The 27,784-nt window shown below is 40.9% G+C and overlaps 1 protein-coding gene across 10 annotated transcripts in view; it reads right to left on the bottom strand.

Moving 5' to 3' along the window:
• POLN (DNA polymerase nu) overlaps positions 1-27,784 on the bottom strand; it is a 174,937-nt gene that overhangs the window by 129,803 nt on the left and 17,350 nt on the right. For 7 of the 10 annotated variants that reach the window (XR_011538819.1, XR_011538821.1, XM_008528095.2 and 4 more), the window contains exons 4-11: positions 21,991-22,070; positions 19,530-20,030; positions 17,064-17,260; positions 11,322-11,434; positions 8,272-8,429; positions 5,482-5,550; positions 4,029-4,089; positions 3,198-3,262 (exon numbers count right to left, since the gene is read on the bottom strand). Coding sequence is in view for 7 of the 10 variants with exons in the window: in XM_008528095.2 (XP_008526317.1) it covers positions 3,198-3,262; positions 4,029-4,089; positions 5,482-5,550; positions 8,272-8,429; positions 11,322-11,434; positions 17,064-17,260; positions 19,530-20,030; positions 21,991-22,070 (1,244 nt within the window). In the remaining 3 variants the exon portion in view is untranslated. Of the gene's footprint in view, positions 1-3,197; positions 3,263-4,028; positions 4,090-5,481; positions 5,551-5,959; positions 5,996-8,271; positions 8,430-11,321; positions 11,435-17,063; positions 17,261-19,529; positions 20,031-21,990; positions 22,071-27,784 lie in introns of all 10 variants that reach the window. The other 3 variants (XR_011538820.1, XM_070615228.1, XM_070615230.1) reach the window with 2 other exon arrangements.

Below are 27,784 nucleotides of genomic sequence, written 5' to 3'. Positions count from 1 at the left end.
TAAAAAGACAAATAAATGAAAACACATCTTATTTTCACGGATTGGAAGATTTAATATATGAAGATGTCAATACTACTCAAAGTGATCTACAGATTCAATGCAATCCCTATCAAAGTCCCAAAGACATTGTTTTGAGAAACAGAAAAATCCACTCTAAAATTCTTATGTAATCTCAACGGACACTGCATAGCTAAAACAATCTTGAAAAAAGAACAAAACTAGAGGACGCACATTTCCTGATTTCAAAATTTAATACAAAGCTACAGTAATCAAAATAGTGTGGTATGGGCATAAAGACAGACAGGCAGACCAAGAGAACAGAATAGTGAGCCCAAAAATAAACCCTTGTGGATGTGGCCAAATGATTTTTGACAAGGGTGTCAAGACCATCTGATGGGGAAAGGACACTTTTTTCAATAAATGGTGCTAGAAAACTGCATGTCCACATGCAGAAAAATGAAGCTGGACCCTTACCTAACACCACACACAAAAATTAACTCAAAATGGATCAAGGACCTAAATGTAAGACCTAAAACAATAAAACTCTTAGAAGAAAAACACAGGACAAAAGCTTCATCACATTGGATTTGGCAATGATTTCTTGGATATGACACCAAAGGCACAGGGAACAAAAGAAAAAGTAGAAAAATTGAACTTCATGAAAATGTTTAAAAATTATGCATCAAAAGACACTATCAACAGAATAGAAAGGCAACACAAAGAATGGGAGAAAATATTTGAAAATCATATATATGAGTAGGGATTAACATCCAGAATATATAGAGAACTCCTAAAATTCAACAAGAAAAAACAAACAACTGGATTCAAAAATGGGCAAAGGACTTAAATAGACATTTTTCCAAAGAAGATATACAAATGGCCAATAAACACATGAAAAGATTCTCAACATCACTAATCATTAATGAAATGCAAATCAAAACTACAATGAGATACCAACTCACACTCATTAGGATGACTACTACCAAAAAAACAGAAAAAACAAGTACTGACAGGATGTGGAGAAATTGGAATAACTTGTGCACTGTTGGTGGGAACATAAAATGATGCAGTGGTTTCTCAGTTTGGTTTTACCAAACCACAGTATGGTGGTTTCTCAAAAAACTGAAAACAGAATTACCATAAGTTCTAGCAATTATTTCTGGGTATATAACCAAAAGGATTGAAAGCAGGATCTCAAAGAGATATTTGTACATTCATTTTTATAGTAGCATTATTCACAATAGTTAAAACATGGAAGCAAGCCAAATTGCTTGTATCCGTCGACAGATGAATGGATAAGCAAAATGTGGTATATACACACAATGGAGGATTATTCAGCCTCAAAAACGAAGGAAATTCTGACAACATGCAACAACATAGATGAATCTTGAGGACATTATGCTAAATGAAATAAGCCAGTCACAAAAAGACAATCACTGTATGATTCAACTTATATGAGGTACTTAGAGTAGTCCAAATCATAGGGGAGTTATTATTTAATGGGTATAGAGTTTCAATTTTACAAGATGAAAACAGTTATGGGGATGGATGGGTGGTGATGGTTACACAACAATGTGAATGTATTTAATACCACTGTACTGTGTAATTGGAAATAGTTAAGACAGTAAATTTTATGTTGTGTCTTTTATCACAATAAATTTAAAAGATTTGCAGTGTTCACTGTATGTAATTTCTTTCTCACATAAAAAGAAAAAGTCAGTTCCAGGTACGTTGTAAACCTAAATGCAAAGGCTAATGAAAATAGCTTTCAAACATAACACATGAGAATACTTCATGAGCTTGAAGTAAGGAAAGATTTCTTGAACAGGATGCACAAAACACTAACCATAAAGAAAAAGATTAATAAATTGCACTAAGTTAAAAATTAATGTACTTTTTGTTCATCAAAAAAACGTCATTAGGAAAGTAAAAAGGTAAGACAAAGAGGGAGAAGGTATATGTAACAGGTTTGTAACAAGAATATATCAAGATGCCCCAATAAGAGAAAGACAAAACCCTCAATACAAAAATGGGTTAAAAACTTGAGCAAATCCTTTACCAAAGAGAAACTCCTAATAGCTAATGATGATAAGAAAAGCTATTCAGTCTCACTAGTAATCAGGAAAATATAAACCAAAATCATAATGAGATACCATCATGTCCTCACCAAAGTGGCTACTATTAAAAGTCTGAGGTACCCGTGCAGGTGAGGATGTGAAATGACAGGTCCCTGTATGCACTTCTGGTAAGTGCACCTTTGGAAAGCAATTCAGTGTTACTTAATAAAGCTAAGCAATACCATCCCTGTGCTGCAGCAGCCCCATTCTGCCTTACACCCCAGAGAAGCACATGCCCAGGGGCCCAGGAAACATGCTCAAGAGTGGAGCATGGTTTGTAATGACTGCGAAATGGAAACAACTCAGATGCCTATCAGCAGTGGGCTAGAGTCATGCAATGGAAGACTACAGCACCAAGTGACATAAGTGAAGCTGAGATACAGAGGCTGAGTAAAAGAGGTCAGGCACAACTATCAACTGAGTTCAAAACGAAAGCTAAATTATACTGTTTAGGCACTGACATGGGAAAACTGCAAAGAAAAGCAACATAATGAGGACAAAAGTCAGGAGAGGGGTTACTTTTGGCAGCAGGAAGAGGGTTCTGATAGGAAGAGGGCACATAGGGCTTCTGGAATTTCTATGCTTTGACCAAGGTGATGGTTATACTGAAGTTTCCTTTAAAGTAACTTAAGTAGAACATTTTAATGCATGTTTTCATGCATCTTTATCCAACCCTTGGTATTTTTCCTTTTTCACAATTGGAAAGTTTTGTTTTTACTTTTTTAAAGAATCCGAGAAACGCATGAATTCCCCTCACCAAACTACAGGGGGCAATGTCCTTGCAAGAAGAACCTTTGAGAAGGACACTGAGGATCCATTAAACCATGCACACATCTACATGGAGGAACAACCAGATATAATGCTTGTTTAAATCTTTTCAATGCATGGTACTCCCCTGCAGGAGTCAGAGACAGGAGGAACAGTGGCAGCATCAGTCTGGGGCAAACGAGGAAGGGAAGAGAGGGGAAGTCACTCTAGAACTACCACTGGAAGAACTCAGAAAGGCCTTTTCTGACCTTTACACCCACCCTATCCTAGGAGAGAGCTAACAAGTACAAATGGTCTGAAATAATAACATACCCCAAGAACTGCTGAAGTCCTCTCCATTTCGTCTTTGTTCACCTGAATGTTGTGGCTTTCCATTACTGTGATTCAAAAACCAAAGCAGATAATGTTTGTGCTGCATCAATGAATCATTTCTGTGAAAGACTCAAGTGCAAGGAGTGAGCCTCACTCCCTGATAAGGACAAAAATGACAGCACCTGCTGCGAGCCGACCTCAGTGAAGTGACCATTAGGGCCAGTATTTGAGCCCAGCAATGGTGGCAGTGGGCCTGGGGACAAGCACCGGTCAGCCACACTCTGGATAGAGTTGCCCCTCCACCAGCTCGGCTGCAGGGCACTGGTCAAGGCTCTGACTTCCTAGGGACCCAGCAGGACCTGGGCAGAGCGGGAGAGAGAGGGATACAGAGGTGAAGGCAGAGGAGAGCCCTGCAACAGTTCTTCTAGGAGTTCTCACAAAGAGGAAAAGGTTAAAGGACAGTATACCAGGACCAGGGACGACAGTGACATGTAAAACATCCAGACAGCCATCCTCCCCCACATTGCTGTTCTGAGGACCCTGGGAGTCAGGTCAGTGCTCACTCCTTGGCCAGGGCATCTGGCAGAACTGGACAGTACAGAGGGATCCCATATGACCAAAATGTCAGAACCTTCTAGTCCCTCTAGATCAAGAGGTGATAGGGTCCAACCCCTTTCGCTACAGAAAGGGAAAATAAATGGCTTGCTACCTCTTCAATGCCCCCATGATACACTACCCACCCTAAAATAAGTTAGGAGAGAAACAGTCATTCCCAACAATGTAAAGAATTCTCTAGAAACATGACTGTACATCATCTTTATGGTAACTTACCTGCCAAAATTGGTATCAGAGGAAGCTCCAAAGTACAAAATAGTTGCCACAAACCATAAATCTGTTTCATAGGAAGAAATGATATCAATGTTACTTTTAAATTATTATTTTTATCTGCATTTCACTGAAAAGCCTACTTAATTTCCTTGAGCTAGAATTAAGGCAACTACTATAGAAGACATGGTTGGTTTCTTATCCAATAGCCACTCCTCTGCTCCGTCCTCCTCCCTAATAGAACTATTTCCTTCAAGTATCCAATTTTATTACCCAGACCTGGTAGAGATATTTAGAAATATCAGGTAGGACAAGTCCCACTCCCAATATTCTTTAATCTTTCTCATTTTAAAGTCTGATTTAGGTATTTGTAGACTTTTAGTCTTCCATTTTAATTTCAGAATAGTTTACTGAATTTCCAAAAGTTTAACTAGAATTTTCATTGATTCTGCATTGACTTTATAGAGTAATGTGGGAAGAAGTGAAATCTTTATATTAGGTCATCACCTCCAGGAGCATGAAACATCTCTCCATTTATTCAGAGCATCTTCCAAGCTCTTTATCAGTTTCCATCTCTTTTATTCTTTCCTGCTGCTACCTGAGAGAGTCTTCAGCCTCATCTGTTCTTCCTTTATGCCCTCACATTCTCAACCTGCCCCTCCAGAGCCATTCTCTGCCTTGCTCTTCACTCTCGAGGAAGGGCTAATGCCCTCCAGGCCACCTCACCTGGACTCCTTCTCTGCACTCAGGCTGGTTTTGCCAATTTGGGGCTGGTAGAAGGAGAAAGAAGTGGGTTTCCTCTCTCCCACCTGGACCCTGCCCACCAGCCCACAGTGTACTGCTGACTGCAGTTCTCCACCTGCAGCCACAGCTTCTGGTGCCTGACTCCTGACCAGGAGCCCCCTGCCGCCATTGCTCTCCCAGGGTCCTAGTAACAGCTTGCCCTTCAAGCTTAGGGGTTGAAAAGCTTCTAGCCAGTACCTGTCCTTGGAGGCTTCTCCATCCCCTGCTGGCTCCCTTGCCCCTGCTCTTGCCTCAGTACACAGTCCCTTCATTCATCTCTGCTCAATGATTCCTGTGAATGCCCTCTGCTTCCCAATGAAACTCTGATTGAGTGGAGCTGTGTCCATTTCACTATTAAGTAAAATAAACTCTCCGCTTTTATGTTAACTGCAGCATTAAAAATATTCCATTTGAATTGGAGGCTTTTAAAAAATATTGCAATTGTTTTCAGCCTATAGAAAACATTTTTAAAACTTCAGGTCTTGTCATCTGGACTACCCTTTTATGAGTGATGTGCAGCTTAAGGTGGCCTTAGAACTCAATGTTTCATTTCCTGCACATTCAAAGACACTGCAGGTATTGCTTCCTGTGAGTATGGGTGTGAATGAAAGACAGCTCTTGGACAAACAGTGAGCAAGAGTGCCTGCTAACCGGAAGTTATAATAAAATGCCTTGCCTTCAACTGAGAACAAAGGCCCATCGTAAGTCTGTAGAGTATCCTCAGGTTCGCACACACATTCTGATTCTATAAAAGATCAAAAGAATTAAAAATTAGGCAAACTTGGTGGCAATGTTTGTCACAATCTAGGAAGTGACAAAATTCACAAAAATATTTACCAGCTATGTCGCACAAGTCTTTCCATGGCAGATATGATGCATCTGGCAGTGTCACCAATTGCCTCAAGTAGATGAGTTCCCATGGTACAGAACGTGCATCTTATTGGGCAAATGCAAGCTACTTGTCACCTCACACTTTCTCTCCAACCCAGTTTTTTCTTATTTTACAGGAAATGAACCACAAAGATGCAAAATGCCCCACATGCAAAGCCTACACAGTAGTAGAGACAGGAGGACATGGACCTGACCTCTCTACTCCTACAGCCTCCACCCACCATGAGCAAGCTGAGGAGCCACACTGCACATTCCACACTCACCGTCCATCCTCGCCCTAGATGACACACACAGATGCCCTGGAAGTGGACAAACAGGGTCTGTGTTGAACTGATAAATAGGGTGATGGGATGAGCTGCAGCCCCCAACGCTCAGTCTAATTCTCCCTCCACTGACCCAGAGCCCCAGCTTCTCCCATTGAACACCTTGCTCCACCAAATGACTCTCCAGACTCCAGGCCAGTCAGACTCAGCTTTTTTGCTGAAGGCCTCAAGTTAGAGAAAATTCCCCACAATGAGCCAAAGGCTGGCTGCACATACCCTGGCATGTGTTTTCTAGTCATTCCTGGTCTTGGCTCTTCTGTGAACAACTAGTCCAGAGGCATCATGAGCACATCCATGTAAATTTCTCAGCTGCTGCCTGGCAGATTGCCGCAGTGCTGCCTGAATGAGCTTTCTAAACAACAAAGCTGGCTGAGCGACTCCCACTTTAAACAGTTCTCCAACTCCGAAGCTTCCTCAGGACAAGATCAGTCTTCCCAGCAGGCTCAGACCCTTCGGGCATAGGCCCTGCTGTGTCTCCTCTTCCTTCCCCACAGTCATCTTCCTTCTCACCATGTGAGGTCTTGCTGCTTCCCTCAGAAGAGCCACATTCTCCTGTGATTCCCTACTGTTTCCATGCTACTTGCTCTATCCCGAATACCCTTTCATTTTCCTGAACAATTCATACCAGTTGTTCAAAGAAGCACAGCTGGCAGATCCTATAGATTAGTGGGCCCAACTTCCGTCTTCCACCCACTCCTGTATTGCATGCCTCCACAAGAGACACATTTCTGACCAATAAGACACAAGTGGAAATTTACCCGAGGCTGCCTTTTTGATGACTGGAGTGTGGACGAGGGCCCTAGGATGAAGCTTTGCTGGAACCGTAAGGCAATGGCACGAAGGGAGTGGCTGAATGGAAGAGTCCAACAGCACTGTGAGCAGCTGCTCCAGCCGGGGTGAGGGCCAGCAGCTTCTTGTAAGGGACAAACACACCCTGTGTGGTTGGCGTTTTGTTCCTTGCAGCCACTCCCATCCCTAACTCATACACGTGTATACTAGAAAGAAATTGGACTTTAGAGTCAGAAATCCAAAGTGTGAACCGTGGCCTGCACCTTGGTTTACTTATCTGTACACTGGGACTGATAACACTGAGATGGACAACTCCTTCTTTCAGTAATATCTCAGCTTCCGTTTGGGGAAGCTCCCTCCCCACAACATAGAATCTGGGTAGGACTTCTACTCTCCACGTCCTGCCCTACGTGCCAAGGGCAGACATGTGACACAGTGAGGGAAACAAAACATCTGAAGCGCTGGAACTTTTAATCTTGAAAAAAGTGACACACGGATCAAAAGGTCATGGCTCACTTCTCACCCCAGGCCCTGTGGGCTCCCGCTCTGTGGGTCCCCAGAGCCGCCTGGCTCCTGACTTCCCAAGGCCTGGTTCTGCTTCTTCTCTGAGTCTGTGAGCTGCCCCATATTCCTCTGACAGAACTCTTTTTAAATTAAGGGAAAGCAAGTTTCTGTACTCTCAAACCCAAGCCATTGACACAGAACCTTCGCTCACAGAAGGTCTGTAGGATAAAATGCAGGACGACAACATCTCCTGGCTCAGTACTTCACGCTGGGTATACTCCCAGGGCCACCTGTTCCTCTGTGCCCCCTCAGTACTCTGCATATTCTTTGACTTGTGCTTTTAAGGTGTAGCTGTTAATTTACAACTAGGAAGCCTGAACAGAGTGGCCCCATGTGGCCCACGCTGCTCCCACTGGGACACCTCCTCTGGAGCCTGCCATGTGTCAAGTCTCCCTTTCACTGAGCTCCAGGCAGGATTCCAAAGCTGCAAGCACCCTTGCTTCTCCGGACAGTGGTTCTTAACAATCGGGGGCATCTTCAGAAGAGGGGCTCAGAGAGACATACCTGGAGCAGCTTCTACAAGTCTCCCCATGTGGACTGAGGAGTGGCCAACCCAGGCCCTCTGTCACAGCAGCCATATCACCAGCACTAAGAATTTATAAACAAGCAGCTCTCCACTCATGGAGCAGCTGACTTTCTGACACCAGAGAACCCATTTAGAAGGATCACACTGTGAATGGGATTTCCCAGGAACAGTTTCACGAAGGAAGAGAAATTACCCATCCTTATTGAATATCTTCCTCCAGAAATGTCAGAGTAAAAAGCATTTGCGCTGAATAAGTAAAAATGAATGTCAGCAATATTCTTTACTATTGGACTGTCTATGAACCAGAAAAAGTTTCTAGAGAAAAATTAGGGTTACATTAAGGTTGACAAAACCTTATCTTAAAACAACTCACCACAATATTTCTTGAGGAATTTCCATATGTGCTGCTCACTTTAACTGTGATGGAGTTTTCCAAGTATTTTGCCACTAAATCTTCAAAAGAGGGAGCAGCATCACTAGGATCTATAAGCCATGCAGCGATTCTGGGATCTAGCCCTACAAAGTCAGCAACTAACGAGAAAAAGGTCCTTTAATCATTCTAAGAAAAATGAATAATTGTACTTTTCCCTGCTTTTACAAGGTTCTCAAGGTTCAAATTAATAATAATAGTGTTACCATCCTCTCAAATTACACAGCTAAGTATCAAAGTGATGCTCTGTCATTCCTAAAGAATTTCGAATCTTTGATAAGAGCATCCTCCCCCCAGGTCCCACATGGCCAATCTCCATGGGGAATGGATCCCAAACAGTTAAAAAGGGGTGGAGACTCCAAACTAACTTGGAATTTGGATCTCTCAAAAATGTTAAAAGGGATCAAAGTCAGAATCCTCAGCTACACTTCTTGTCTCCTCTTCCCCACCTTTCTCTTCCCCTCCCTGCTCCCAAGCCTCTCACTGCCCCATGCACCTCTCCCCCATCTGGCTTTTCAATCACATATGTCAACGAATCCACTCTTTCCAAGTCCTCCCCTCCTCCAGTCTCTCACTGGTCTACGTTCCTAGGCCACCTTTGACCTCGCCTCGCATTGGGACGTTCAGGAATCCAAGTCTTGTGAGTAGAAGCAAGAGTGATGAGAAGCTGCCTGAGCAAATGGCATCCTCGTCATTGAGTTCTGGGGAGGCTGGGCAGTGTGTGCGAGGGCAAAGACGCTTGATGTTTTGGGCATTTACCCTGATGTGAGGAAAATCCTGTGAGACAACTAGATGTGCTGCATCACAATGTGTGAAAAGAACCAGGGCGCCAGACCACCCTGTGAGCCAGGGAGGTCACTTTGCCCCTTAAGTGTTAGTTTTCTCATCTGAAAACTGGGAGAAAAGATTACTATAATTATCTGTGAGACATATGTGAAGGTGCTTTTTAAAAAATAAAAATGATATTTGCTAAATAGATAAATTTTAGTATCAGAGTGTTTTAGATATGAAGGGGGAGTTATAAATGGATAAAGAGGGGCTCATAAATTAAGAGATAAATCTGAATTCTATGTGATTGTTTTTTCAAGTTACCTTTTTTAGGATTTTATTTTTTTTCCTTTTTCTCCCCAAAGCCCCCTGCTACATAGTTGCATATTTTTAGTTGTGGGTCCTTCTAGTTGTGGCATGATGAGCGGTGCCATATCCGTGCCCAGGATCCAAACCAGCGAAACCCTGGGCCGCCGAAGTGGAGCGCGTGAACTTAACTACTCGGCCGAGGGGCCGGCCTTCAAGTTACTTTAACATTTTGAATTGTGCTATACAAAAGTAACGAGTTTGCCTTTAAACAAAACTGTAGTCTTAGCTCACATCACACTAAATATTATATTTTTTGGCATCTTTAAATTATACTAGTCTAAGAGATTTATATTTACTAACAGTCAGTATCATGACTTCTTTGTTTGATGACTAGGGAGTCTCTTACACTGGTAGATTTGGAACTTTGGAGAGTTTGGCGAGACAAAGTCGGCAGTCATTCTGGCTGCGTGCCACTCAAGTCAACTATGCATGACTTCATATAGCACTGTCTAGCAATGCTAACTGACCCAGTAGGACTATTCCACCCTATTTGCCTTTTCAAAGCTCTGATGGCCCAAAATTAAGGGTTCTTAACGTATATTTTTGAAAATCCTTGGGGAAGGTCTGACAGCACTGGAATGGTCTGGGGGCTGGTCCCTATAAACTCTTGTGACTAACAAACTGAAGCCTGCTAGGACAAACTCCACACTGGGGAGAAAGTGCCAGTAGTTTAAAAAGAAATGCCAACAAAATAGATTTAAAATGAGCTAAGAAACATTAAGAAAATAATAAAAGCCATGAAAAATAAATAAACCAGAATTAGAAATACTTAGAAATTAGGTGACTTAGAAAAAGAAAAATGAATGAAGAAATGGAAGAATTCAGGAAAGGGAAATTAAAAAGCCATTTCAGAAATAAAAATTAAACTGGCAACACACAAAAGCAAATAAATGGAACAGATAATGCCTTAAGTAAAAAAGAAGATGGAGGGGCCAGCCCTGTGGCTGAGTGGTTAAGTTCGCGTGCTCTGCCGTGGCGGCCCAGGGTTTCGCTGGGTCGGATCCTGGGCGCAGACATGGCACCACTCGTCAGGCCACGTTGAGGCGGCATCCCACATGCCACAACTAGAAGGACCTGCAACTAAGATATACAACTATGTACAGTGGGGTTTGGGGAGATAAAGCAGGAAGGAAAAAAAGAAGACTGGCAACAGTTGTTAGCTCAGGTGCCAATCTTTAAGGAAAAAAAAAAAGATTATTGTTAATTTGAGGGGGAGATGATGATGGTATCATCTTAAAAATGAAATCCTCAGGGGCCGGCCCAGTGGCATAGTGGTTAAGTTTGCACACTTCGCTTTGGCAGCCTGGGATTTGCAGGTTCAGATCCTGGGAATGGACCTACACACACTCATCAAGCCATGCTGTGGCAGCATCCCATATGCAAAGCAGAGGAAAATCGGCATGGATGTTAGCTCACAGCTAATCTTCCTCACACACACAAAAAGTGAAATCCTCATATGTTAGTCATATAATTGAAATATTTACAGATTAATCATATGATGCTTGGGATTGGCTACAAAATAATCCAGGGGATGAGGGTTTGTAAATGTGAGGAGTTATACAGGAAAGAAGACTGGACATAAGTTGATAATTGTTGAAACTGGGTGATGGGTACTCTGTTGTGTTTTCTGACACCACCTCTGACACCACACGTGTGGGTTTTCCACACCGCCAACTCCAGTTCTCTGCAGACTTCAGCTGGGTGTCCAAGAATTCAATTCAATTCTGACACTACCTACCTGAAGTTATGGCAGACAATGCAGGTTAAGGGCTCAGCCCCAGAAGACCGTCCCCGCTTCAGGAGCCAGTCCCAAGTCCGGGGCCTCCTGTACTTTCAGCCAACCAGCTATAACTTACCATGCTTCCAACTGCCATCATCACCAAAAAACTGTAGCACTGTTCTCACAAAATCCTTTGCATTAAAACAAATAACAGGACATTTACATTTCAGTATTTGAAACAGCACATCCCTAGAAGATGAAAGGAAATTCACTGATTTAGACATTAATTTAGGACTTTTCATCTTGGAAAAAAATTATTGCTACTCCACTAACAGCTATCACTTAAATAGTACTTCGTTGCAGACATTCTTCTAAGAGCTTTACATAGATTAATTCAAAAATCCTGTGAGGTTGGTATTACTTATTATCTGCACTTTACAGATTATGAAGCTGAGACACAGAGAGGCTAAGTAACAAATCCAAGGTCACACAGCTGTTCAGAGCCAATCCCTGGGCAAAGCCCCATTACCTACAGACTAACACCCAAATTCCTGAGCAGAGCATACACATTTTGGGCTCTTTACAGCCAGCCCTAACACAACTCTCCAGCCTGCTCTCCCAGCACTCCCTCCCAACATTCTATCCTTGGCTCACACTGAATACTCTTTCCTCTGTCACCAGACTGTGCAACGTCCCCTCACACTCCAGAGCCACTGCACATGCTGTATTCTTGCCTAAAATTCTCCTCCCACAATTCCTGAAAACGGCTCAAGCGCTATTTTCAGGAGGGTCTGCCTGGATCGCAGGCAGGGCTTTGTTCCTCTGCTATGTTCCTTCTCCTCCTTCCTGTCCAGACATCTGCTACAGCCAGGACCACACTTGCTATAGTGTAATTTACTTTGAAAGTTTGCTCTCCCCATTACATCATGATCCATGAATATGGGATTCATAGTAGTTAACACTTATTAAACACTCCCCAGGAGCAGATCCCATGCTAAACACTTCACAAGGAGTATTGCAATGAATCCTCATCACAATCCTATTAGGCAGGCACTAGATCCACTTTACAGATAAGAAAACTGAGGCTCAGAGAGGTTAAACAATTTTCCCAGTGTTACACAACTGCTAAGTGGCAAAGCTGAGGTCTGAGACCCTATCTAACTGCTGCCAAGGCCCAAGCTATAAATCTCCTACTACAGTAACAATTTATTAACACATTAATGAGGGTCTTTGGAAATGGCCAAGGAAGAAAGAAACTAGGAGCCCAAATAGGTCTGCACACTAAGTCAACATATAGTTAGATTTTGCTTGGCTTGCTCCAGAGACAAGATCTTTTTAGGCTTTTTTCATTTTCTTGTATGATTTTAGCTTGGCTTCCCTTGAAGAGAGGGGCCAGGATGCTAGGGAGGGCAAAGTGCCAACTGTTGCACAGCTTCAGGTCTTGGCTCTACTGGATTTGGGAGAGGGTGTACAGGAGGAGAGAAGGGGAAGGGGGATGAAAGTTTGCAAAGGAGAAGAACTGGAGACAACTGGAGTTCCTTCCACTGTGATGCTCTTGTATGCTGGGAACCCAGGAGTCCTTAACAAGGTCATCTAATAACCACAATATCTCCCACTAACAAGAGATGCTTCTATCTTGATAAGACAACAAAAAGAATATCTTGTAAGACAAAGTGGCTAAAACACTGTGTTTTATAAGTCAGTTATATAAGTCAATTATGTCCCAATTACAAATCAAAAAGGCAGCTATGGTATAAAAAAACTAGACTTGAGTATTAAGAAAGGAGGCTTGTGCTGAAATCTCAAGGATGACCTATGACTACCTCTCTATCTCTATCTCTCTGAGTCTCAGTTTCCTCACATATAAAATGGAACTAATAACACCTAATATACACAGTTAATGTTAAAATGAAAAGAGAGCATGTATGTGAAAAGACCTTGCATGGGTATTTAACAAATGTTGTTAAATATGTTTTGTGCAAAAAAATTATGTATGTGTCTATTAATTTAAATATGATTTAAATTCATTTTGAATCTCAAAGATACTATCATAGAATTGGGATTATTACTTCCAATTTTATGGTATTTGAGTCAATGTCTTCATATAATTGTCCTGGAACTTATAAAAATTAAACCTCAATACTCATTCATTGAGTAATAATATTGAATAAATATTTATTAAGCACACGCTCTCTGGCACTTTCTTGGCTGTGGAGATATAAAAATGAACAAAACATAAAAATCCCTGCCTCCAGAGAGCTTTGGGGTAGATGTACAGTAAACAAAACAAGCAAGTAAGAGAGAATGATAATGGTGGTATTTCAGAGAACTATGGAGCAGGGAAAGGAGATAGGGAACATGTGTGCTGTTGGGATGGGGTACAGTTTTATACAGGGTGGTCAGGCACGGCCTTACTGATAGGGTAATACCTATGTAAAGACTTGAATGACAAGGAGAACAAAAAGCCTAGTTAATGAAGGAAAGTTCTATACAGAAAATTTTAGCCAATAAATGTGGAATAAACGATAGTTAGAAAAATCATCATCCTCAAGTCATAATTTAAAAGTGATTCCAATGACCCTCATCGATAGACAAACCACAGGGGAAAGTCTGCTGGGGAAGTTTACAAAGGCGGGATCGTGCTGCCACCACCTGACCCACGGCTCTATCTCGGCATCATGGTATTGGGACAACACAATTGCATCATAAAGGTAGCCAGATAGAATACAGGACACCCAGTCAAACTTGAAATTCAGAAAAACAGTGAATAATTTTTATCTGAAAAAATGTAAATATTTTTTGGAGATTTTTCCTTTTAGTGTAAGAATGTCTCATGTAATATTTGAGATATACTAAAAATTAGTTGTTTATCTGAAACTCAAATTTAACATCTTGTAGTTTTATTTACTAAATCTGGCCACCAACTGCATCACAGATGGTTTGAAGAAACATATGGCACCACTGAGAGAAGTTTTCTTGTAAAAAAAGTTGGACTTGAATAATCAAGCTTGTAGAACTAAACTCCACTTTACAGAAAATATGGAGAAAAGGAAAACCAGTTAAAGATTGCCACAATGAGGAAACAGGTACATCCAGAAAGTGGGACCTTCTGCAAGATGGGGTGAAGGGTAGGAGGATGCTCATATTAGAAGAGGCAGAAGAGACATGATCTCCAAATGTCACATGTGGACCTTGCTGGTCCTGATCCCAGTAGATCAAGTGTAGAAGGACATTTTTAAAATTTGGCCTGGGTATAACATCAGTTAATTTTGAGAATGGCATTGTGGCTATGTAAAACAAACAAACAAACAAAACCATGTTTTTTAGAGCTAACTCCTGAGACAAGTGAGGTAAAAGGACATGTTTGGGATTTAATCCCAGCTCCCCACCCTTCCCCTCAAAAAGGGACAGATAAAGGAAGTACGGAAAAACCTTTGATAACTCTTTGGTCTGGGTGGATGCGTATATGGGGCTCATTATACCATTCTCTCTACTTTGTATTTTCCTAATTTGCTTTTCTTTGTTTAAAGAGAAACACAAAGGAATGAGGTGGTGAATCACGCAGATATCTGGAAGAATACTGCAGGAGAGGGAACAGCTGGTACAAGGCCCTGGGGTAGCAGCATGCTCCCCACATTCGGGAACAGCAGTGAGAGTGGGGAAAGAGGAGAAGAGGACCAAGAAGCAGCAGAGGGGTTGGGTACGTAGACCTGCAGGGCCACTGTAGGAACTTTGGCTTTCCTTCAGAGCAAAGCAGGAGCTTTTAGAGGTTTTGAGCAGGGGAGTGAGATGATCTGATTTACGTTTGAACAGGACCTCTGTGGGTGCTGTGCTAAAAACAGACAGAAGGGGCAGGTGGAGGTGGGAGGCTCCTTGCCACAATTCAGTCAGGAGGTAAAGGCCTGCAGAGGAAAGGCAGCAGCAGAGGGGATGAGAGTAGGTCAGAATCTACCTGTATTTTGAAGGCAGAACCAATGGGATTCACTAAGAGCTGAGAGGAAGTATACAGAAAAAGAGAGAGAAATTAAAGATAACGGACTGAGCTCATGGAGGGCTAACGGTGACACTAACTAAGACAACAAAGGCTGTAGAAGGCAAGTTTCAGGGAAGATAGAAGCTTTGAAATTCATAATATCTTGGCGGTATTGAGGACAGTTTCCTGTTTGAAGGCAGTGATAACTTCATTTTCTAATGCAGTGAGTGAACAAGTGTGATGAGGAAAATAATCTGGGACTCTGGCAGATGCACATGTTAAGGCTGAAGTGACTACTAGATGTCCAAGCAGATGTCGAGTAGGATATATAAATCCAGAATTCAGAAAAGGCTGTCCAAATATTAGGGCTCTACTCTCACAGAGATCTTCCATAGAATAGACCTGCCAAATTGTTCTTTCAAAAGAAAACTATGTAAAAGGAAGCTTATGGGTTTCTTGGGAGCAGAATGCTATATTAGTCAAACACTGTCCTGTTCTCATCAAAGTTACTGTAGTGTAAGTACTTGACATTAAGCTTTTGATTGCTGAGGCAACCATTTCAAAAGACATCCATCTTGGGTAGACATGTTGCCAGCTGTATGACACAGCTATTAGCAAACCAAGCAGATAAGGATCTAGGTCTTCCCCACCCATGAAGGTCCCTCCTCAGAAGGCCCTGGGTGATCCAGATAACTGACCACTAGAGTGACCATGCTTCTCCCTTACCGTGTCCTAATTCCCTCTCTTAGGCTTTAAACTAGCCAATAAAGACTGAACCCTTGAAACCCTACGCACCCCACCCTCAGATCCTAATAAAAGCAGAGCCCTAGGTCAATGCTCTCTCTCTGTCTACTGAAGACCTCGCTGTGTGGCCCTCGGGCATGCTGGGTACGCTCCAGGACCGATGAATAATAAATCTTATAGTCTCTAAGTTGCCTGACGTTTTTTGCTGAAGTGTGTCCTGTGATCATAATAAGAACCACAAAGGCTAGTCCAGCCACAGCTTTGGCCCCTGTGGGGGAAACGTCTGTGGGGGCTCACTACCAGTAATACGTCCCCTGGCAAGTGCCTCAGGAGTTCCTAGCTGAGAGCATCACTATCAATAGCCTGGGACCCACATAACAGTTACCGAAAACTCATCAAGGCCTACTGAGACTGTATTAGACAGGAAGGGCCAGGCTCCCCACCTTCTATCCTTGAGCCTCCTTGAACTCCTCTTCAGGGCAGATTTAAGGAGCAATCTCGGGGCACTAATTGACCTGAACTCAGAGGGCTGGGCGGACAGGAAGTGGATGCCCCCACCCAAGGCAGAAACTTCAACGGGGCTGACAGCATGTGCAAAGAAAGAGTGACAAGAGGCACAGGCTCCAACCTACAATAGGACTTTTCAGGATTGAGAAGGGGCATCCCTGCCTATTCTAAGATTCTAAGAGGGCAGGTCCAAGTGAGACACGTCTTGTTTATGTTCACAGACATGAAGCTTTGAAATTCATAATATCTTGGTGGTATTGAGGACAGTTTACTGTTTGAAGACAGTGATAAATTCATTTTCTAATGCAGTGAGTGAGTGAACGAGTGTGATGAGGAAAATCATCTGGGACTCTAGCAGTGACTCTGGGTTTTCAGGCCTGGGGATGATGTTTTCCTCACCAACTTTCATTGAGATGTTGATTCAAATTCTGGAGCAAGCTCCCACAAAAGGATGAAACCTCCATGCCAGAAGCTCTTTGAGGGGGAGAGAGCCAATGTTTGTAGAGGTTTCTGTCATTTAGATCCATTTTATTTTCATGTGCCCATACAAAACTTGTAAAAGTTTACATAATAAAATTGGAGCTTCAGAAACTTTAAATTAGGACAAAGCAGGCATGTAAGTAAGATTTAAGGTAATGAGTGAAGATGTCGAACCTGGCAAATTGACTATGTGCCTCCTGTTCCTGGCTCCAAATACAAGAGAGCTCTGTTTTTATGTAGATAAACTGATCACTGGGTGTGAAGCCTTCCTCAAGAACACAGTAAGAGGCTGAGGCATCCAGAGGACCACTGCTGCCTTCTGTGTGGCTCTGTAGTAACATCACAATTCCTTTAACAGGGGAAACTAGAGCCTGTGAATACACAATAAAATAAAGTTTCAATATTAAACATAGACAATGTGTTTATTTAAGAAAAATATGTCATGTTTTATAATTAAGCAGAGAGAAAAGAGAAAACTTGTAAATTTGTAAACAAACAACTCTTTTTGTGACAATCAAGGCCAAAAGCCAAACTCATGATCTTACTCTCCAAATCTGGTCTCCTCTCTATTTAACATCATAATGGAAGTCTTAGCCAGTGTAATACAATAGGAAAAAGAAATAAAGGCATATAAATCAGAAAGGAAGAATTATACTGTCCCTATTTACAGATACCACGAATGTCTGCATAGAAAACTCAGAGGAACCTACAAAAAAGAACTCCTGGAACTAATACACGAGTTTAGCAAGGTTACAGGATACAAGACCAAAACAAAAATCTCAACTGTATTTCTATACACTAGCAATAAACATATAAAAATGAACTTTAAAGAAAAAGAAATTACTCTTTATAATAACTATTCCAAAAAATGAAATACTTAGAAATCAACAAAATATCTATAGGATCTGTATACTGAAAACTACAAAATACTGAAGAAAGAAATCAGAGAAGACCTAAATAACAGAGACATACCATGCTCAAAGGCTACAAAACTCAAAATAATAAGAATGCCAACTCTCCCAAGTTATTCTATAGAACCAAGAAGATCAATAAACTCTAAGTACAAGAAACATGAAGAAAACTATGCCAAATCACATCATAATGAAATTGCTTAAAACCAGTGATAAAAAGAAAACCTTGAAAGAAGCCAGGGTAGGGGAGATGGTTGGGCTGCATACTACCTAGATAGAAACATAGAAATGGATGACAGCAGATTTCTTGTGGGAAACAAGGTAAGTTACAAAACAGTGGAGTAACATCTTTAAATTACTGAAAGAAAAAAACTACCAACTTACAATTTTTTAGTCAGCAAAAATGTCTTTCAAAAAAAGGAAGATTTGTATACTACACTGAAAACTACAAAACTGCTAAAAAAAAATTGAAGTTTTAAATAAATGAAAGGATACCCCCTCTCCATGGATCAGAAAACTGAATACTGTTACAGTGGCAAAACTCCCAAAATTAATCTACAGATTCAATACAGTTTGTATCAAATTCCAGCTGGATGTTTGCAGAAGTTGACAAACTGATTCTAAACTTTATATGGAAACACAAAGCAACGAGACTACCCAAAACAATACTGAAAAAGAGAAACAAAGCTGGAAGATTCACACTCCCTGATTTCAAAACTTACTTCAAAGATAAAGTAATCAAGACAGCATGGTACTGTCATAAGGAAAAACATATGGATGAATGGACAGAATTGAATGTCCAGAAATAAACTCTTACATTTATAGTCAATTGATTTCCAGTAAAAGTGCCAGGAAATTCAACAGAGAAAGAAGAGTCTTTTCAACAAATAATACTGGGAAAACTAGAAATCCCCATGCAAAAGGGTAGATTTATGTTTTTATCTCACACCATACACAAAACTAAGTCAAAATGGATTTAAATGTAAGAGCTAAAACTATAAACTTAGAAGAAAACAGGAGTAAATCTTCATGACCTGGGATAGGCACAGCATTCTTAAATACAACAACAAAAGCACAGGAAATAAAAGAAAAAATCTGATAAACCGGAGTTCACCAAATTAAAAAATTTTTCTGCTTCAAAATACACCATCAAGAAATTGAAAAAACAAGCACAGATTTGGAGAATTGCAAATCATATATCTGACAACAGACTTGTATCAGAATACATAAAGAACCCTTACAGATCCAAGATAAAGCAACTGAAAACAAACAACCCAATCAAAAAATGAGCAGAAGATCTGAATATATATTTCCCTAAAGAAGACACACAAATGGTCAACAAGTACATGAGAAGATACTCAATGTCATTAGTTATTAGGGAAACGCAATTTAAAACCACAGTGAAGTACCACTTCACACCCACTAGAATGGCTAAAATAAAAAAGACAGTCAACAACAAGTATTAACAAGGAGGTGGAGAATTTGGAACCCTTGTATAGTGCTGGTGGAATATAAAATGGTACAATCACTCTGGAAAACATTTTGGCAGTTTCTTAAAAAACAGATGAGAACTATGCATTATCAATCACTTGCCACTAAGGGAGAAGGGGAGGCTCAAAATCTTATTTCTAGTTCTCCTCTCAAAATCAGACACTAAGAAAATGGATTTCTTTTATGGTGCCAAAAAAACCCCAAAACAAACAAACAAAAACCAACACTGTTTACTAACCTGGTCAGCTCTTAGCTGGGTTGAACCATCCTTATATATCAGAGTTAGCGCCAAGGCTACTGCCTGTTTGAGCATTTCAATCAGCTGGCTTTTCTCCAAATCATCCAAATACCTAATATCACAAAAATGGTTTTTGAATGCTCTTGAGTTCCCAGAATTTAGGTAGAGTCCAACCTCATCAGCATCTTCTTCCAATGCCATATGTTTACTTGTTTTCTCTGATGAATTATTGTATGTAATATGTTTTCTTTTAAGATTCATGCTTCCCTTATTTTCATTATTTATATTTTCTTTTAGGGAATATTTTCTTTTATGTTCTAGTTTCTGTAGAACTGAAGCCTCTTGGTTACACTGTGGAATTAAACAACTGGAAGGAGCCAACAAGTTGATGTCCTTCTGTTTTTGGTCAGTAGACAGCTGATCTGTGAGTCTGATACTGGAAAACTGAGAAGAGAGTTTGACAGAAGCTCTTGATGTCTGGCTTGTAAAAGAACTAAGATTCTATCAAAAAATGGAAAATATTTCATTAGAATATGGATTCATAAAACAGATATATAAACCAAACTAATTTCTGATAAAACTCATCTAAGGTAAAGTAGGAACACAGCTTCATATCATCTAGAATAAACTTTCTAATGAAATTATATAGCGTCTTCTAGAGCAGTGATTTTTCTCAACCCAGGTAGGAGTGCATATGTGAATCATAAGCTGGGATAGGCAGGAGTTCAACAAAGTCTCCAGCCACACCCCTGTATTGAAATTGTGCATGTAATGAGATGCCATGGATGGGAATATGTTGCAGATGTGCGTAAGAGTGAAGAATAATAATTTACAACTTCCAAGTAAAGACCATTTATAGAGAAAATGAAATCACCGCAACTATTTGATATGTTAATCTATCTACTAAAAATTAAAAAAAAAATATGGCTCAGCAGCAATCCTCTTCCTATCTTGATCTAGCAATGTGCAATACTCATTCATAGATTCACAAACCAACCAACGGGAAAAAAGCATGCCTATCCATTTGACATGATGAACTATGGGTTCATTTACAATAAAATTTTATTTTGAATGTTTATTTTTCAGATTTTATGACATTTATGCTGTTTTGAACAATTATACACTAATAGTACTTTAAAAATAATTTTGAAAGAAAATGTTTTAACAGTTGGTCACATGGTCATAGAAATTTTAAATTTATACTCATTTTCATTGCAGAGAAATATCATATGGTCTTCAAGAAAAGACTAAAGCATAAAATTATATTACATTAAAAATTCTGTGGAGGAATATACAAGAAAAGGAGTTCAAGGAGAAAAATGAACATACAAAAATTCAGATTGTTCAAAAATATGCTGCTGAAGTTTTTTTAAAGGGATGATTATGGATATCAAGGTGCCAGAGTACAGCATTTAGATTTTAGTGGATATATCCTAAATGATGATATAATAGTTTTTAAAATGTCAACATTATCAATACACCAGAAATGATGTCCTATGAAACTTTTAAAATTTGCAGCAAATATTATAAATGTCAACTTAAAATGTCAGAAGATGCATGGCTTTTCAAAATTCTTTTGAGAGAAAGGGAGCAACAAGGTTTGAAGACCTCTGCCTTAGGGATCCAAGGAGCACAATTTGAACACTGCTGAAAGAATTTACTTACAAAGGGCTGCACAGTCCCTTCTCTGTCGAAAATGCCCCTCCCTCCACTTCAGGGGCAAACCATCATCCCATCAACCAAGCAGCAGTCCTATCATCCCCATTTTACTACAGGGAGTTTAGATTAGAGGAAGTTAGACTGTGATTTGAACACATGTAGTTTGCTCCACAATCCATTCTCTTAACCACTATGCTGCCTCCACCACTGTTTCATATACAAGGTCTTTGGTGATAAGACCTCTTCTCATCTCTTCCTTCAAGCCCAAACCATGTAACTCATCCATTGTGAAATTTATATCCCCTACTTTGTAAACTTCTCTTTATTTCCACTCCTTCAAAGTTCCAAGCTCTCTTCCTTTAACCTGAAAAATGTTCTCAAAGTCCTTTCCCTACCCTCTAAAGGTGGGGATCTTTAGGCTGACCATCTCCTAATCATCCTGTAGATCTCAACTCAGATATACTTTTCATACTTCAAAAAGACATCCCAGACTTCTCTCCCCACCACCCCGAAAAAGCAAAATGAAACAGCACAAAAAGTGGGTAGATGTCTCTCCTACCATTCCCAAAGCACTTGGGACTGACTTCCATCATGGCACTTAATACACCGTATTGCAGAGATCTATTGTACTTCTCTGTCTTCCCCTTCCCCTCATACAAATTAAACTATAAGCTCCTGGAGAAGAAGAACTTTGTTTTTAACCGTTGTGTCCATAACACCTAGCATACAGTAGACACTTAATAAGTGTGTTGAATGAGTGAAGGTTATCTGTCTAGAATTATTCATATTTGGAATGATTTACCTTTTTTCCCAGTGATTGATTCTTCCCATCTTCAAGTACTACTGAATTCTTAACACTGGACTTTTTTACCACTTCTGCAGCTTTTAAAAACACAAAAAAGAAACGAGGCATTAAAGAAATATTGAAATCTAAGTCATATAATTAGTTAAACATTGGAAACAGCCTCTACAATCATGCTATTTACTCATTATTTACTTGCTTAAAACAATGTAATAAAATCACCTCCAAAATGCATATTAGCATTGTAATAAACATTTATGTACAGTATCTCCAAACTTACTATAGACAGATCTATGTAATCGTGAAATGTTTATTAAAAATTGTTACCTAGTATTTGCATTTGAATACTTGAGTCCAAAAACCCAAGGTCAACATTTTACAGAACGTTGCAAGTATTAAAGGTTTGAAGAAATTCTTAGACTGAACACTATAGCAATGGAACAGAGATTTAGTAAAATATCATTAACACAAACTTTTGATTTAAATTTAATTTTAATAATCCTGGGCTGAAAATTAAGTGATGGAACCTGGATTCAACTCCAGAGACATGACTGAGGAGTCTGCTCATAACCACTGTGATACATGTTCCCTCTACAGCAACAAGAACAACCGAAAAACACAAATGGGGGGAAATCTTTCACTTACAATAGAAAAAGTTATACTTAGGATAAATTTAACAAGAAAGGCACAAGGCACTCGATGAAAACTTAGTATCTTATGAAATGGCATAAAACAACATCAATGCTGATGGAAAGACACAGCATTAGCCCAAGCATAAAATGTTTAATTCTTCCAAATATAAATTTAATGCAATTCCAATCAGAGATGCTACAGGGCTCTTTTAATTGAAAAACAATTTCAAAGTACATATTAAATACTAAACATCTGAAAATAGACAAGACAGTTAAGTTAAAAAAAATAAATAAAAGAAGATTGCCTTGCCAGATTATCAGAACACATTATAAAGCCACTATAATCAAATCCACATGATATTTGTATAGGATCAGACAAAAAGATCTCTAGAACAGAACAGACAACCCAGAAACTGACTGCAGGACTTACGATACTTTAATATACAACACAGATGGTATCTCAATTCAGTAGAAAAGGACAGATTAATAAATAAGGATAGTACATTAGCACTGCTTCTTCTTCATTTTCTTTTTTGCTGAGGAAGATTTGCCCTGAGCTAACAATCTTCCTCTTTTTGTACGTGAGCCACCACCACAGCATGGCCACTGACCGATGAGTGGCATAAGTCTGCACCTGGGAACTGAACTCAGGCTACCAAAACGAAGCACGCTAAACTTAACCACTAGGCCACCAGGGCTGGCCCTAGCACCACTTCTGAAAGAAAATAATACATGGGAAAACTGTTTGGAACAAAAATGACAAAGGGTTAACAACTGTATTATACAACAATTTCTTATACGTTGACCAATAAAGACAAACAATTCAAGAGAAAAATGAGCAAAAGATAGGCAGAGGCAATACACAAAACAGCAAATCCAAAAAGCAAATAAACATGATATAATACTCAAACTCACTAGTAGTCAGTGAATTAAACATAATTGAAGATGGAAGAGAAGAAGTACTGTCATGCATTGCTGGTACAAATGTGAACAGTTAGAATCTTTTTGGAAAGCAAACTGTCAACACTTACTAAAATTAAAAATACATGTATCACCCTTGGGAGTTGGGAAGAAAAGGATGGACCCAAAGGGAGCTGAGATGGGCCTCGAAGGTACTACTACTGTTCTGTTTCTTGATCTGGGTGAAGGTTACAAGGGTGTTCAGACTGTGAAATTTTGAGCTATAATTCAGTATATATGTGCTTTATGTGTATGTGTGTATGCTACTCAATAAAAACAGAGATATAAATACATAAATCATCTAACCAACCAACCTCACTCCTAGTTATCTGTTTCATAGAAATATATGCAACAGTAAATAAGTTTTAACCAAAATGTTTATGCCAGTATTGCTTCATAGCAAAGGACTGAAAGAAAAGTAGACACTCATCACGAGGGAAGTCGAGGAATAAATTATGTAACTTCCACATCATGAAGCAAGCACATAGTCATTAAAAAGAATGACTTTGAGTTATATCGGTTGACTTGAAGATGTAGAAATCTGTGAAAACATGATCTCATTTTTTAAAACAATGATCAAATCTCTCCACTGATGTACATTTATGAGTATGTTATATACATACACTGGCACAGGTCTGGTCCCCGGGAGGCCAATTCTGAGATGAAGGCCTGCATTCAGAAAGGTTTTTGGGGAGTGCTTTCAGGATCAGTGTCTGTCAGGAATGAAGGAGCACTGGGCGAAGGTGCAGTGACTAGAAAGGCCTGCTCTGGATCTGGCATGGCCATGCAGAGTTGTACCCCGTTGGATCAAGGGAGCTGGGCCTTTATACCCCGGCACCAACCAGTCATTGGATTGTTTGCTCCTGGGAAAGGGGTGTGCCCGTGGGCAAAAAAAAAACCTCTTTGCAGCTGTGGCAATCACTAAGAGGGGCTGTGGTGTGAGCAGCGAGCCAGCAACAGTCTCAGCAGCTGGGGCACTGAATCGTTTAGCATAAACACAGGGGGTCCAGGCATCCACGGTGTTCACTACAGTCCTACACTACCATTCACTACACTGGACTGTTCACAGCCACTTTCTTCACATACATTCTGGGAGCGACTCCTTCAGGATTCTGGTGGGCCTCTTCCTGGGGGAAACTTTCACAAGGAAGGTTAATGGGATAAACTGCATCTCCTTGTTGCTGCAGCTGGTCTCAAAGTTGCAAATGATACTTATTTCTCTCCTCCAGCACCCATACTAAGGTCACCTCACCCTGGCTTGGCACCTCTGCTGGTCTTAGGTAGTCTACCTGATTGAGTGACCCAAACCTTCATCCCTGAGAGGTATAAGCCCCTAATCACCAGGCCCTTCTCAGGCCATGGCTGTTGCACTGGCCATCAAATTTAGGCAGGGGACTGAGAGGTGACCAACCATCACCTAGGTGCCAAGTATATGCTTCCCTGGCCCCATTATGTAACAGCAGCCCTAACTTCTCCTGATGACCAAGAGGTCATCTCTAGCGGGATGGAGATTACATTCCTTGTTTGCCCATCTGTTGGCATAACGAACTTGAAATGACTGGGCAGCAGCCATAGCTTGAAACTGAATGGTACTCTTCCTATGTCCCTGGTGGGTTTCACCTCTGGGAGTCAAGACTAAACCTGCAGAACCCAGAAGTATGAGGGGAGAGAAACAAATTTACTGAGTGCAGCACTGGGAGTGATGGTAACCAGGGACACTCCCACTTCCACCTTTTGGTTCCCAGACCCCTTAATTACATATAATGGGGGACAATGCACCCTGTAATAGTCACTGATGTACAGTACATACCGCACCCTGGAGATTACTGCTTCATCATTGCAGGGTGTCATCTCCAAGCTGGCACTTGAGCTCTGCCTGCTACAGGCCATTCCACCACTCTATCAGGCTGGTGTTTTTGGTGTGTGGCTGTGAGGGAACCTGGTGGGTCCCACAATCATGTGCCCACTGCAGCTCCTTTGCTGGAAAGTGGGTCCCTACATCCAATGTGATGCTATGCGGATTCTGCGTCAGTGGATCAAATGCTCTGTGAGCCTTGGATAATGGAGCTCACTGAGGCTCTGCAAACAGCAAAGGCAAACCCATGCCTGGAATATGTGTCAATTCCAGTCAAGATGAATCACGGCACCTTTGGGGGCACAACGAGTTCAGCACTTTCAGCTTGCCACCAAGTGACTGATTGTTCTCCTCAAAGGATGGTACTACTGGAGACTCAGCATTTGGTCTGTTGTTGGAAGGTTAGACATTCAGCAGAGGCAACAGCTAGATCAGCCCTGGTGAGTGAAAGCAGCATGCTGTTGTGCCCACACAGCCTCCACCCCAGCCCCGTGGTTACTCCATTAAAGAGCCCAAGGTGTCTGTACTAACACAGCAGATGACAGAGGTTAGTGAAAGTCAACTGGCCAAGTCATACCAATTTTGTTCCTTCCTTTGGCCCTCTACTTCGGGTAGCTGCTCCACGTGCATTTACCATATCCTTTAGAGTTCTCTTTATTCCTTAGTAACTAATCTCATTACTAGCAAATAATGCTTTAAACTTTCTCTGTTCAAATTATACAGTTTCTGTTCCCTGACTGACCTATGTCTCATACACTCCTTTAACAGGCCCAGTACCTCTTGACCAGGTTATGTTGTGACTTAAGGGCCAGGAGGGAAGGGGGTGGCAGTTCCTGAAAGAGCATGCATTACTTTTCAAGACAGAAACCTCTTGCATTGCCTTCAAGCTGGGGGGTGGATGGGGGTGATGCACTGGCCTTTAACAGAGAAGAGTAGCCACTTCTGCAGGTCCCAGAGGTATCTGGGATTGAGGAAGTGAATGCACTAATCCAGATGTCCCCAACCCATATCTCAGGGTCTGGGTGCTCTTCCTGAGCAAGGCCCTGACCCTTAGGCAGCACACCTGCCAGGTCTGAGAATTCAACCTTCTCTGGAGCTCTACAAGTCTTAGGACGGCACTAGGCACTGGGCCTGTGGTTGCAGGTGGTCTCTTTATAGGCTACCAAGGAAGCCCTCTAGTAATCTATCACATTTAGCCTTTAATTGCTAATTAATCACCCTCAGCCTTTGTCCTTCTCCAAAGGATCTATTATTCCCACCCACAGCCACCAATTGCATTGTTTCCCACTGCTTTGTACTTTTCAAATGAGGACTGTCCCAGCAGCCTGGGCAGTTGCTTCCACTGGTATGCTAGACCAGCCAACTCTAGCGAAGGTTTTCACTGCACTGCTGCCACTCACATTCCACCTACAACTTGCAATGAAGTCATCAGTGCCAGCCTGCCTGAGGGTGACCAAACTCCAAAACGCCGTGTCAGCTTTCTCAGACTACTCCTGGCACCAACTGAAGCAGATCAGGTTCCCTTGGAACCAGACTGAGCTTCGCCTGCAGGAAATTTACTGGGGGTGCTATTGGGAAGCAGGACTGAGTGAAGAGGAAGCTCAAACGTGATACAGTTGCAACAAAGGCCTCAGTCAATCTCATCTGGATGGCAAAGCACAGCCACACAGTGTGCATGCACACACAAGCTATAATTATAATCGTGGAAATTATAATCACGGAAACAAATGAACAGAAATATAAGAGGCACATACTAAGCTGTTAACGTGGGTTAGCAATAAGGGAAGAGGGCTCAACAAAGAAGAAAAAGCCTGAACTAAGAAAACAATGTATATCTGAATCCTTTCACTACGTTTGTGTATGCAAAAAAAAAATTTTTTTTTACGGACTTCATGTTTTTGGTTGTTTTTTCTTTTTTTAAAAAATACCTTTTCAGTAGAAAAGACCCCCTAAAAATGTTGAGGAAAACATTTACAACATATATATTAAAACAGTAAAATCCTCCATATATTTATGTTTGTAGAAAGCTCTTACAAAACAGTACAAGTTGAATACACATGAGCCCACCTGTGAGAAGAAAGATAACTCCTTACCCTTCAAAGAGCTCAAAACATACCAAGAGTTCAAGCATTATACAAATACCAAAAACTACTTCACAGTAAGTTCCACAAGTGGAGTTGCAAATAAATCAAATGCAGTTTACTTGCAATAAGGCACTCTTGTAATGCGAGAACTATCACTGCATTTGAGCAGAGCCCTGTAAAATGCTGATTTCACCACTCAGCGTTCTGAGTGAAGGAGAGAAAAAGTAGATGATGAAGTTGGAAAATGTCCCATGTCTGGAAGT

This window comes from Equus przewalskii, chromosome 3, assembly GCF_037783145.1.
Source record: "Equus przewalskii isolate Varuska chromosome 3, EquPr2, whole genome shotgun sequence".
In the NCBI taxonomy this organism is placed as follows: Eukaryota; Metazoa; Chordata; class Mammalia; order Perissodactyla; family Equidae; genus Equus; species Equus przewalskii.
Note: the sequence above shows the minus strand (reverse complement) of the source record. Positions and strands in the feature narration are given on the sequence as shown.